The 12,962-nt window shown below is 49.6% G+C and overlaps 1 protein-coding gene across 1 annotated transcript; it reads left to right on the top strand.

Annotated features, from left to right (window-relative positions):
* Window positions 1-3,274: 3,274 nt before the first annotated feature.
* Window positions 3,275-11,246, top strand: TFAP2C (transcription factor AP-2 gamma). The gene is made up of 7 exons (XM_002199216.6): window positions 3,275-3,448; window positions 4,560-5,036; window positions 5,252-5,303; window positions 6,674-6,896; window positions 7,539-7,657; window positions 9,060-9,201; window positions 10,854-11,246. Exons 1-7 carry the CDS (start codon window positions 3,401-3,403, stop codon window positions 11,137-11,139), a joined length of 1,347 nt encoding a protein of 448 aa, XP_002199252.4. The 5' UTR covers window positions 3,275-3,400; the 3' UTR covers window positions 11,140-11,246.
* Window positions 11,247-12,962: the final 1,716 nt, after the last annotated feature.

Here is a 12,962-nt window from a genome sequence, read left to right as displayed (position 1 = left end):
GGTGCCCGGAGTGCCCCGGCACCAGCCCCGGGCTGCGGGAGCCTCGGGGGAGCCGCTGGCTGTTTGGGGCTCGGGGCTCAGCCCGCGGCTCCCGAGCGGCCGCTGCCCTGCCGGGGGGCACAGGGAAAGGCTCCCGGAGTCGGGAATTCCAGGGATGCTCCCGGTGCCGGCAGCGCGGGGAAACCCGCACAGGAACGCACCGCCCACCGCATCCCCCGGGGCGCCGCGAAGGGAGGAGAAACGGCGGAACAGCGGGAAAAAATAGATTTAAATTGTGCCGGTTGGGCTGTGCCTCGGTGCCTTCCCGGAGCAGGGGCGGCCGGGCTTGGGGAGGGGGAGGACAGAGGGAGGGGATGCGCTGGGGATGCTCCGCGCCCCTCCGCGCCCCTCCGCGCCCCTCCGCGCCCGGCCGAGGGGCATCGCCTGGCACGTACGTACCGCGGCACCGGTCCGGGGACCCCCGGAGCCCCCCGGGAGCCCCCCGGGAGCCCCCCGGCTCTGGGCTGCGGGCGGGGGTCCTGCCCCTCCGGCGGGACACCCCGGGCTGGGGGGACACCCCGGGGTGGGGGGACACCCCGCTCTCCGCCCCTCCCCGCGGAGCCTCCGCCTTTGTGCAGCTCCGCAGGAGCCGAGGCGACAATCCGGACAGGTTGCTGCAGCCTCATTAACAATACAGATATGTGTGTGTTTAAATAATTTTTTTTTTTTTTTAGAGGAAGAAGGATGTAACTAATTAGCATCCCCACGCTCTCTTTTAATTGCTGCCAAATAGGAAAACTACTGCGTGTGACAGAGGCGCAGCAGTGGGCTCTGGCTCCCCTCCCGAAGCGTGTTCACGCCTGGGGGTGCTTCGTGCTCCCCACGGGAAACTGCAGCCTCGTCAAAAAGCGAGCTCAGCCCCCACGGAGCAAGGCGCCTCTTCTGCTTGGAATCAGGGGATAACCTCGAAGCACCGATTTTAATATATTTATTTATTATTATTTTTCAATAAGTAACTAAAAACCGCCACCTGTCAGGAGCCACGTCCCTCCCCGGCAGCTGATGGGACCCTGCCCTGCCCCGTGTTCCACAGGCGTGTCCGGGGAGGTTCGCTGTCCCCACAGCAGCCCCGGCTGCCTGAGCATCCCCGGTGTGCGGAGCGCTCCGGGAGGGGACACGCGTGGGCATCCCTGGGCAGCAGGGCATCCATCACCGCGGAGGGGTGGGCAGTGCCCGCCCTGCCCTGCCTTCCCCTCGCTCCCTGCCCTCCCCTCGCTTCTCTTCCCGAGCTCTGTGCCCCCCGGTCCCTGGCAGCGAGCACAGAGCGAGGAGCAAGTGGATGTCCGGGAAAGTTTGGCTCAAACTCGGTCGCGTTCAGCATCGTCTCTGCTCTCCCGGCTTGCTGTTTAGGAAGCCAAGTGCTTATTTCTGTCGCCTTGTTTAGGTAATTTCCTACACATCCCTCATCCTCTTCTACGCTTCTATTTATGAATATTATTTCTAGATACAATAAGTAATAAGAACGCTAATTAATCTTGGTGATTTTGGCCACTAAAAGGGAGGTGTTCAGGCACTGGCAATCCCATAAAATTATAAAATCGTGTTCGTTTCTCAGTGTGACATTTCTGAGCAAGAACAAAATTTGGCTTCTGAGGTTGTAATAGAAATAACCAACGTTGTTACAATTCTCCTTTGGAAGGAAGAAGAGCTGATCCCAAACCAGGGAGGCTCGACGGTTCCCTTCCTCGTTTGTTTCTAAATCCATCTTGTCCCTTTAATACAAATGAACTTCAAGCTCCCCCTGTATTTTATTATTTAGATTCCTAGTCTTAATGACGCCAGGAGCAGCGCAAGCACACTCGCTAATAATCGTCGCGAACTGCATTTCAAAGAAACATCCCTGGAAGAAAAACACCGTCGTTAAAAAAAAAAAAAAATAGAGACTCCACCAAAAATGATAATGTGGAGTCGCTGATGATGATGGGCTTAATGCAACTGCTGCAAATCAGCACCTGCGTGGTAGATAAGGCAGATAACACCTCCAACAGTTACTTCCAGCACCCCCGTCCTCCTCGGGTTTATTTTTAGATCATTCATTTAGTCTGATGGAGGGGTTTACGGTGTTTGGATTTTTTTTTTTTTAGGTTTTAATTAGCGTTCTTGTTATTTTTCTTCCCTGATCTTTAGTGGGGGGAAAGTGAGTGAAGTGTGAACTGGTTAAATCTGTTAAATCTGGAGACGTGGGTCTGTCTCGGGCCTTTAATAGCAGCTCTCAGGCGGCTCGTCCGGGCACTGATAGCCGAGATCTCCGCAGCCAGCGCTGTCCAGGGTCAGCTTTTGTCTCTGCCACAATAAACAAACACTTGCTCCTCTCATGTAAATGAGCAGCGATCCGGATGCACCTTAAAACACTGGGAGAAGTCGTTGCTTTTGAAAACGATGTTCATTTTGTCTGACACGCATAACTGCATAGATCAAATGCCTGCAGAAAGGTAGCAATTTGGCAGGGAAGTATTTTCTAAGCTTAGATGAAAGTATGCTCACGGCGTCCGAAAATGCCTGTCTCACCTCCCACCTGCTTCCCCAGCCCCGGGTTTGCGCGAAAAGATTAGACAGGCGGGATTTTCGTTTAAAAAGAAGGAAAAAAATTAAAATAAAAAGAAAGCGATGCGAGGAACCGGTCGCACAATTCACAGAGCCCCGGATCGGGGACGGTGAATCAGGGCTGCTTTACCTACGGGGGGTTCCACACCACTGCAATAATCTTGTCGGATCATTAAGTAAATTATACCTTAAACATTGGTAGCTTACAAGTTGTAATCAGTAATTCAAACTCTTGACAATTATGCAAATGAAACCCCGGCTGCTCTCGGACTTTCTCGCTTTCGCTACGAGGACTTTTTCGGAGTTTATTTCACCCAAAAACTGCCGGGCTCGGGTGGGGGGCGCGGGGTGGGGTTCAGCAAAGCGTTTCCACGCGCGGAGGAGCGGGGAGCACCCGGCGCTGCTCCAGCCCGGCTGCAGCGGGGGATGCCCACGCGTGAGCCCTTCCCCGCGGGGCAGCACCGACCCCCGCAGCCCGAGGGGGTCCGGCTCGGTGCTGCCCGCCCTCCGCGGCCGCGGAAGGAGTGGCTTGGGGCTGCGCATCCCTCCTGAGTGGCTGGCGGCCGCGGCGCCCGAGCCATCCCTGGGGAGGAGTTAGCATAATCCTATTGCCATTAAGGGCGTCTGGGCAGGGAAAAAAACCCCGAGTGACCACAAGCGCGCAGGGTTAGTCCGTCAGCTGCCTCCATGCCTGCCAACTGAGCTCCGTCCGCGGGGCCGCCGCTCTTCCCGGGCTCCGGCGTGGATTTACCGCCCGTGGCGGGGGCCGAGCTGTTCTGTTCGTGTCACCGAGCACCTGGTCCGGACGCTGGACGCCATGTTGTGGAAACTAGCAGATAATGTCAAGTACGAAGAGGACTGCGAGGTGAGAGGCTGCGGGGAGGGCTGGCCGCTGGGGACGGGGATGCTGCGCGGGGCCCCGCTCGCTGCCAGCCCGGCCCGGAGCGCCGGCGCTCCCTGCCCGAAGAGCCCGCTTTGCATTTTTGCTTTTTTATTTTTTTATTTTTTCCTTTTGGAGGTGCGACTTTTTATTTTAGTATTTTTAGATTTTTATTATTTTTTTCTTTGCCGAGTCTTTTGAACTGTCGAATTAAACGGGCCCCCAGCTGAGAGAACCGAGCTCGCATCCCGCATGGAGCAGCGCCGTGCGGGAGCGGGGGGGACCCCGGAGCGCATCGCACCGCACCGGGCGGGATGCAGGTAGCAGCTACGGCGGGGTGAGCCGGGCAGGGCGAACTCTTCCTTCCCACGTTTTTCCTCCCCGGGAGCAGCTCCCACCCGCCGCGAGGTGCTCCCGGGTTTTGATCTCTCCGAACTCGTCTGTGTCCCTCGTGTCCCCCCCAGCTCCGCTGGTCCGCCTGCTCGGCTCCTACAGATTAGCTGCAGTCCCCGCTTCACGCTCCATTGGGACCCCATTCACCTCTTATTAACTAGCCCTGTTATTTTAATGACCGTGAAGCCAGAAGCTGCTAAATCCCTGGATCAGCTCAATGTAGACATTTCAGCTCTGAGCGCTGAGGTTGGAAATCGGGGCAGAAGCAGCGCTAGCACGGCTGGAGGCGGCAGCGCGGTCCCTTCCCCGGCGGGCAGAGCCGGGAGCCCCGGCCCGGGCGCCCCTCGGGGGTCTCGGGGGTGGGAAGGATGGCAGTGCCGGGGGTCCCCATCGCTCCATCCACCCCCCGGCCGAGGCAGCGCGGCGGAAACGCGGCTGCGCCTCTGATTTGAATTTTTCTGATTTTAATGATTCCTCTGTTGACTCGCACGAGCGGGAGAAGGGTTGGATGAGGAGAGCAGTAAAAACTGGTTTGTAACCTCTTCCCTGGGAGTGGGGCGAAGAGCCTTAAAAACACCAAACCCCCTGTGCAGGAGCGGGGCGGCTCTCACTCTCTCCTCTCCTCTCCCACACCCGCGGCAGCCGCGTCCCCCGACCCCTCTGACGGCCACCCCGTTGTCCCCCACCCCTGTGTGCTTTCCAGGACCGGCACGATGGCAGCAGCAACGGGAACCCGCGGCTGCCGCACCTCTCCGCCGTCAGCCAGCACCTGTACAGCCCGGCCCCGCCGCTCTCGCACTCGGGCGCCTCCGACTTCCAGCCGCCCTACTTCCCTCCCCCGTACCAGCCGCTGCCTTACTCCCAGTCCAGCGACCCCTACTCGCACCTCGGGGACCCCTTCTCCATCAACCCGCTGCACCAGCCGCCGCCGCCGCCGCCCAGCCAGCAGCAGAGCGCTTGGCCGAACCGGCAGAGCCAGGAGCCGGCGGGGCTGGCCCCGCACGCCCGCCCCGGGCTGGTGCCGCACCTCTCGGCGTTAGAGAGCGGCTCTGCCGGCAGCCGCCGGGAGACTTTCCGCCGCTCCGAGCTGCTGCTGCCCCACGGGCACGGGCTGGACGCCTCGGCGCTGGCCGATAACCTGGGGCTGCACGACATGGCCCACCAGATGGAGGAGGTGCAGGTAAGGAGCGGCCGGACCCCCCCTGGGCGAGGCGGGACAGGCCCCGTCCCCTCCGGCACATCCCATCCCCGTCCGTGCGGAGAAATCCTCATTTTCTGCCCTTCGCCCCTCAGGATGCGGGGCCGCGGGGAAGGGGGTGGGTTTCCCAAAAGCCGCCGGTTTTCCCCCTCTCGGCTCTTCCAGGTGCGAAACTTTCTCCCCCTTTCTCTTTCCAGAATGTGGAAGATCAACACTTACTAATGCATGACCAGACAGTCATTAGAAAAGGTCAGTAAGGTGGCACCGCAGTTTTACTTTCCCTTGTCAATAGTTAAAAGTTTCGTGACGCGCCGGTGAAGTGACGCCCTATTATTTTTATCGGGACCGATCCTTTGGGATCCGGAGGGCGGAGGAGTTTTTGTTCCACTCTTTGTCGCTGGATTTTTCTAATGCTGTCCGAGGGAAAGTGGCGGCGGGGACAAACTGCCCTGGGGTGTGACTCCTCCGGCGACACAACTGTCCCCACTCGTGTGCTCTTGTGTTACGGCCTTAATCGGAACCAGGACCTTGAACCGATTTTAATATTTCCTGAAATACGTCTGTGTAAAGTGACACGGGGCTTTTCTTTTGTTTGTTTGGGGTTTTTTTGTTGCTGCTAGCACTCGAAGATAGTTTTTTTTTCCAATTATTTTTTAACCTCTTTACAAGACTTGAGAAAAGACTGAGTTCTCTGGCAGAAGACTGTTTGGCTCTATCTTAATCGAAATTGGTTTGTAGCTGAGGTTTTGAGGAAGGAGGAAGACGTATTGACTCAATTTACAGTAATTTAAGTTTTTTTCCCTTGCTTTTGTTTTTAAACAAATTTGTGCTTAAAAAAAAAAAAATCAGAAGTTTCCTCTGAAGACTTCAAACAAATACCTAACTGAGGAAAAGCAGAAGTGTGTGTCAGAGCGCTGATTGCTGCCTTTAGCTCATGGGAGAATAATTTTGCTGTCAGATGCACCACTGACAAATCTTCCCCCTCCGGGAGTGGGGCCGACCTCGGCTCTTTAACCCTTTCGGCAGCAGCACTGGGTGAACCGGGCGGACTCGGAGGGGATGGAAAAGCCGGATCTGTGCTTTGCTCCTTCCAAAGCCTTTGTTGTCCCTCCTCACCTAAAGGCTGAAGCTCCTAACGAGGAGCAGCTCCTTACTTTCGCTTCTCCCCTGGGCTGCGTCCCTCTCTCTTGTGCTGCTGTCTGGCAGGAATTTGGGATTCAATTCCAAAGGCGGTTTCTTAAATCTGCGTGTGCGAGGTGGAAGATGGAGCCCAGCAGGAGCTGGGGGGTTTCTCCCTGCCCTGCCTTGGGAAGAGTTTTGGCAGTAGCTGGAGGATGCCAATTTGGAGTCTGTTGTAGTGTGGAGTTTTTGTGAGCACGGCTTGGCTACCTTGAGAAGCATTCTTGCTTGTTCGGTGCCAAAATCCAGCTGGTCGGGAATAGTTTTGGGGCCCTTTGTGCTGCAGATGGATGCTGGGGATGGGAGTTGGTGGCGTGAGTGTTTATCACCAAACAAACCCCTCTCTCCCGGCTTATTTTTACAGAAAAAAAAACTCACTTGCCACTTCCTATTTATTTTTTCCCTTTTATAAAATACCCATTTCGCTCCTCTGCCCTCAGGTCCCATCTCCCTAACGAAAACCAGCGCTCTGAGCCTGCCCTGCCAGAAGGATGGATTAATCGGGGTGGTGATCAACCCCAACGAGGTGTTCTGCTCGGTGCCGGGGAGGCTGTCGCTGCTCAGCTCCACGTCCAAGTACAAAGTGACAGTGGCAGAGGTGCAGAGGCGGCTCTCGCCCCCGGAGTGTCTCAATGCCTCCCTGCTCGGAGGAGTCCTGCGAAGGTAGGATAGGATGGAGCCCTCCCTCCCTCCCTGCCAGCCTCCCCCCGTGCTTGTTTTTTACACTTTTGCTGAGTGTGAGCAGCAGCAGCAGCCCTGCCACAGAGCCTTTCCTCCAGCTCCTGCTTTTTGAGCGGCCCAAGGACGCTGAATCCTGAATTGGCTTTGGAAATAAAACTTCTTTGCACTTCTGCTGCCTCTGGAGAAGTGCTATTAACAGCTCTGACAGCAATTCTCATTCTCTGTTTAGAGATGAGGTTTTGTCTCAACCAGCACGTGGAGCTGTCTCTGATTCCCAAAACCCTGTGGAATGATTTTTTAGAATTAATTCTCATGGTCCTGATTAATCATTACGAGGACATTTTCCACATCCTTTTTTGCATACACTTAATTTGGCTTGTGATCGTTCTACAACTGCTGGTTTCGGTGGTGCAGTTTGAAATATTTTGATTTTGACCTGCTGTGTTTCATCCTGGCTGGATTGAAATAGAGCATTTAAAAAGTAGGTCACTTGAAAAGAGCCTGTTTTTTATCTTCTCCCCACCCCAGTAGAACCCTATTGAATGTCAGTAACTGGAATTTCTCATCTTAAAAAGAAGTGTTCCCTGAAGATAAATAAGGCCATTTTTTTCTCTTTAATTACAGAGCCAAATCTAAAAATGGTGGCAGATCGTTAAGGGAAAAACTGGATAAAATTGGCTTGAATCTCCCTGCTGGCAGAAGGAAAGCTGCAAATGTGACACTATTGACATCTTTGGTGGAAGGTCAGTCCCGAGTGTGTCTTAAAAATAAACTTTCTCCCCTAGTGCACAGCTTTTATCCTCTAGGCAAAGCGTGTAAAGGTTAGAAAGTCTCTGAAATTAATATGGGTTTGTTGTTTGTTTTGAAGGGAGTGTGTTGGGGATGTTGCAGCCCCTAAGGAAGGGATGTGCTGCCTTTGAGGGGCTCTTCTGAGCCCTGCTCACACCAACCCAGCCACTGCTCCTCTTTCTGGCAGGGATGCAGAATTCCTGCGTGCCAGGATGTGCCAAAAGCCCCTTTCTGGACCTTTCAGCCCAGGCTGCCTCCTGAGGCTTGTTTTGGGTTTTGGGAGGGCGAGGCAGGCAAGGCAAAAAGGGGTGAAACTCCTCGAATTCGTGGGTTTGGGCCTCTCAATAAAAACCCATCCCACCACCTTTGTCTCCTGCTGAATCTGCCCGTACTGCAATAATCTGTCTCTAAATAGTCACAAAATTAAATCCCAATTCTTGCTGGGAAACTTTGGGACTCCGGGACTGCAGTCCTGCCCTACCTCAGCGGTGTCCTCAGAAGCTTTGCTAATAAACAAGCTTATAAAGTGAGATTTATAGCTTTTGACTTCCTGCTAGGAAACTGGAGCCCCTTTAATGTGGCCATGCTCTGCGGACCCTCTGTCAGCGAGGCTGACCTGAAGGGTGTGTATGTATATATATATGTACGTGTGTGGTTTACATTTGCTGTTCCTGTTTCAAGCAGCTCCTGGTAGTGGCACAATTTAATAGGAATACAAGCAGCAAATGAAATGGAAAGGGTGAAAAATGATCTAACAATACCTTCCTGCTGTTTATAATGCAGCAACTTGCATTTAAAAGCTTTGCTTGGAAGTTTTGGACAGCTGTGTGCACGTGCACATTGCATTGATCACACCAAGCTTTTATTTTAAGCCTGATCAAATTGTTTTAATGAAACAAAAAAGTGACCTTGTTATACACCTTGCAATTTGGTTTTCTGTCTGAAAATTCCTATGAAAAAATATTTCAAAAGCATACTAAACTGAAAGCTTTTATTATAATGTGAGATTTACTTGGCAGATAATTTTAAATATCAGCAGACAATTTGATCTTGACTGAATCGTGTTTTTTGCTGTGCAGTTATTCTGGATAGAGACAGGAATTTTTCTTTCTAGTATAAAAGCAAGAGAATTCTTTTTTGTAGTAGTCACCCTGTAAATCTCTTTTTTCCTTGATACAAATTTACAAAGAAACACTGATCCGTCAATTAAAAAATGGTAGTGAGTGATGGAATGGTGTCACTTTCCAAAACAGGAATACACTTCAAAAATCTGCAGCATTTTTTCCTTGATGCCCCTGGTTTCCTTACAATAAATGACATTTTACAATTCAGCAAACCCTCCCTTTCACCACCCAGGTGAAGCTGTGCATCTTGCTCGTGACTTTGGCTACGTGTGTGAGACGGAATTTCCTTCCAAAGCAGTGGCTGAATATTTAACCAGACCACACATGGGCCGCAACGAAATGGCAAACAGGAAGAACATGCTGCTTGCTGCAAAGTAAGTTTGCAGCTTGGATTTTATTTCTTCTCCCCCTTTTGAATGTGTTTTTGTCTGACTGTGACTGTCTCTGACTGGGGGATAGTTCGGTGGATTTTTGTGTGTAATTTTAATTAGGAAGATGAAGCAATTCTTTTTATTTGGTTTTGGTTTGAATTCAGCTATGGCAGCAGTTTTATTTTAGTCTGGACCGCTAACAAGAGTAACAATCCTGTAGGTAACTAAAGCAGTTTGGACCAGTTCTGTTCAACTGCAGCAAAAACTTCAGGAGAAATCCTGCACCAGGACAGCCCTAAGGAAAAGGTGTCCCTAGGTGTGACAGGGATGAGGAGAGCAGGTGTGGCCTGGGGTGTGAGCAGAGGCAGGACTGGAGCAGGGGAGCTCAGCCCCTGTGTGCTCACAGTGCCTTTGGCAGCAGCAGCTCCGGCTTCCCGTGGGACCAGGAGCTGCTGGAGAGTCCCTTTTCCCTGTTATGGCTGGAGATTTTTACAGTTCACTGGAAGCATCCTTTGGTAGGTGTGGAAAGTCCCTGTGCTTAACCAATCCCTGGTACAAAGCTGGTGAAGGGGAAGGAAGGGGGAAGCAGAGGAGCTTTGTTCTGGCTGTTCTGCAGGCACCTTGTGATAAAGCCCATCCTGAGCAGCAGCCTGGGTTGAGTTAAGCTTATCTAAAACTGGTGTTTGGAGTGCCCAACTTTCCCCTTTCCCCTGCTGAGTTCCTGTCCCAGGCTCAGGTTTAGCAGAGCTTCAGCTCATGGTTTGTTCTGCTCTGGTTTGGGGTACCTGGAATTCGCTGCTTTTGGCCTGAACTGCTGAGAAAGTTTGTGCTTTGTGCTCATATCAGAGTGCAAAACACACTCCTGGTGTTGAATCCATCCAGCCTTCCTTTAAAAGAGAGCTTCTCTTACAAGAATGAATCTCTTAAATACTTCGAAATTTAGAAATCTAGTCTCCCTTGCCCATAGTTTGAACATTGTGCTAATTTTTCCTGAGCAGTCCTCCTGCTCGTGAGTATTTTCCTTCTTGGCATTGTTGCTGGCACTAATAAAAATCCCCTGGAAGATGTTTGTGATTGAGAAATTCTGATAAAGTGATGATTCTGTTAAGATTGCTCAGCTCCTGTGAAATCCCTTCAAGGGGACAGATTTACAAGCAGCAAACAACATATGCTGGAGCATTATTAAGCACTCGTGTTTTGCCAGACATATGTGTTAGTGTTTGCAGGATCAGGGCCTCGGCCTCCCTACATATACATGGAATATACACAACTAAATTAAATCCCCTCTTCAGCTGCTCCAGCCTTTCTGCACCACTCAGCTGCAGCTGGGAAAGTTCTCAGAGAAACCAGCGCTGAATTCCCACTCCAAATCTGGAGCAAATGATGCAGAGCCAGGCAGGCACCAGAGGCGCAGAATTTATTTTGCAGAGCGTTTTTGTGATGGGTTTGCAACAGAAGGTTCATCAGGAAGTGGTGCTAATAAACAGAAATCTAATCCAGCTTGAATGCGATGCTAATTAATTTTTTTCTTTTGCTTTCATTTTTAGACTCTGAATTTCTCATAGTTCCCGCGCAAATGCTAAATATTTGATGCAGATTTGTGTTATTTGTGTTTATTTGCGTGGTGTAAAGCGTGAGCCCTTTGTGTGTTGCAGGCAGATCTGTAAGGAATTCACAGACCTCCTCACTCAGGACAGAACTCCCCTTGGGAACACCAGACCCAGCCCCATCCTGGACCCTGGCATCCAGGGCTGTTTGACTCATTTTAGCCTGATCACACACGGCTTTGGGAGCGCTGCCATCTGTGCTGCCATGACATCCGTCCAGAACTACCTAAACGAAGCGTTAAAAATAGCAGACAAATCCTACATGAACGCTGGCGACCAGAGCCCCGCAGAGACCAACAAAACCATTGACAAAATGGACAAGCACAGGAAGTGAAAGGAAATCCAGACTTTACCCTTCCTCCTACACAGACTCTGATCTTCTTGCCAGGGGGAACGGAGAGATTTGGGTGGTTTTATTTTTTCTCTTTTTTTTTTTTTTTTTTTTTTTTTTTAAGGGGAAAAAGGGGAGGAAAAAAAAAATCATTCAGGATCTTCACTCCTGCTGGATCCAAGAAATCTTGCTAAAAGCTGCAGTGTCCCTGTTGTGTGGAAGCAATTACCTGAAGATAAGTACTTGGGACAAGTGTATTGAATCCTTTGCTGTAACAGTGGTGCTATAAAGGGGGGTTGATGGAATTCTACAGAGATTTATTCCTTTTCCACATCTCAGTGTCTCGTGGGTGACCAGCTTCACGTGTAGTTTTTAAGAGACAGATTTTAGATTGGAAGCCTGTTTTGCTCTCTGATACAATTTCAGGGGGCTCATTCTCTCGAAATGCAACAGTAACAATAAAACAGTATTAAGCAATGGTATAGAGATTTATGTACATTAAATTTTTTTATAAACACCTGAAAATAGTAAGATTATTCTGTGGGGTTGTTTTTTTAAATCTGTTTAGTTTCTTTTTTTTTTTTAGTTCTCTTCTACTTTTTTTTTTTTTTTCCTTTATTTTCAGATTAACATAGAAGAGTACTAAAATCCTACTAGACTTAAGATGGCATTTGACATGCTAATTTTTTACAGAAATATTCAGGCATTTAAAAACTGCAGCAATGTTGGCTGAAGTTTATATTATCTTGGTATTTTTTTAACGAGGACTAGTTCAAAATGAAAATACTTTTAGAAAATTCACTTTCTGTGTCTAAGGATGTTGCAGCTTTATTCACATATTTATATTGTCTTGTTTTTAAATTTGGGGGGGAAACTTGAAAGAATAGGCACATAACTTTTTTTTTTACTTTTTTTTTTTTTTTTGCCTTCTAAGGCCAAAAAATACTTCCAGGGAGGCTTTATGTGTATTAAGGGAAGCAGTGTGTTGAATGTAAATATTTATTTATGTGTAATTTAATCGGATTTGTAAATAATGGTGAACTTTTTAATACTTTTTTTTATAAATGGGTTTCAAATTTTAATTTTGGTAAGTATTTCAAAGGTAATGGGTAAGCTAAACATATCTTTAGGTTTATGCACAGGTATGTTATACAGGGTATTTAAGACTTTTTTTTTTTTTTAAATCTCAATTCTTGCCACTGAAGATTAGATTTAATCTGAGGTGTTTGTTCACAAAGCAATAATTTTGTGCATCATTCACCTGGAACTGAGTAGACATGCAAAAAACAACAAAAAAAAATGAGTGTGTGAGTTAGTGTGTATGTGAATCATGGAGGTTCTGAGCTATCTTCACATATTTGTAAATGTTCCCACTATAATTCTGATGTATATGATAACCATATAATAAAAGTATTCTGGCTAGAAGCATGGAATGTTTTGTTAACTGAGAGCAGCTCTGTTTTCTTTCTCTGCTGGGGCAATGTGGGGCGAGTAGCACTAGAGGACATTATGTATTGAGTCATAATTGCAGCACTTTGTTCGGATTAACAGAACAGAAAGATGAAGCTGTTTGCCAGTAAAACTAATGGTTTCAATTAAACACTTTATGTATCTCCAAGAATCTTTTCTTTTTTTTTTTCCCCCCTTCCTAAGATGTGATGATCTTGCCTTCTGCCTGCTCAACTGGGCAGCTGGACACAAACTCTGCCAGGCTGCCTCTCAATAAAAACCCATCCTGCCACCTTTGTGTCCTGCTGAATCTGCCTGCACTGCAATCATCTGTCTGAAAATATTCACAAAACCTGGTGTGTGCAATTTGAGAGGTC

Source organism: Taeniopygia guttata, chromosome 20 (assembly GCF_048771995.1).
Source record: "Taeniopygia guttata chromosome 20, bTaeGut7.mat, whole genome shotgun sequence".
Taxonomy (NCBI): Eukaryota; Metazoa; Chordata; class Aves; order Passeriformes; family Estrildidae; genus Taeniopygia; species Taeniopygia guttata.
This window is presented reverse-complemented; position numbering and strand designations above follow the sequence as displayed.

Coding starts and splice junctions, on each gene's coding strand:
- TFAP2C (XM_002199216.6), top strand. CDS start 3,401: ATGTTGTGGAAACTAGCAGATAATGTCAAGTACGAAGAGGACTGCGAG. Junction 5,037..5,251: donor ACCAGATGGAGGAGGTGCAG/GTAAGGAGCGGC, acceptor TTCTCTTTCCAG/AATGTGGAAGATCAACACTT. Junction 5,304..6,673: donor CCAGACAGTCATTAGAAAAG/GTCAGTAAGGTG, acceptor CTCTGCCCTCAG/GTCCCATCTCCCTAACGAAA.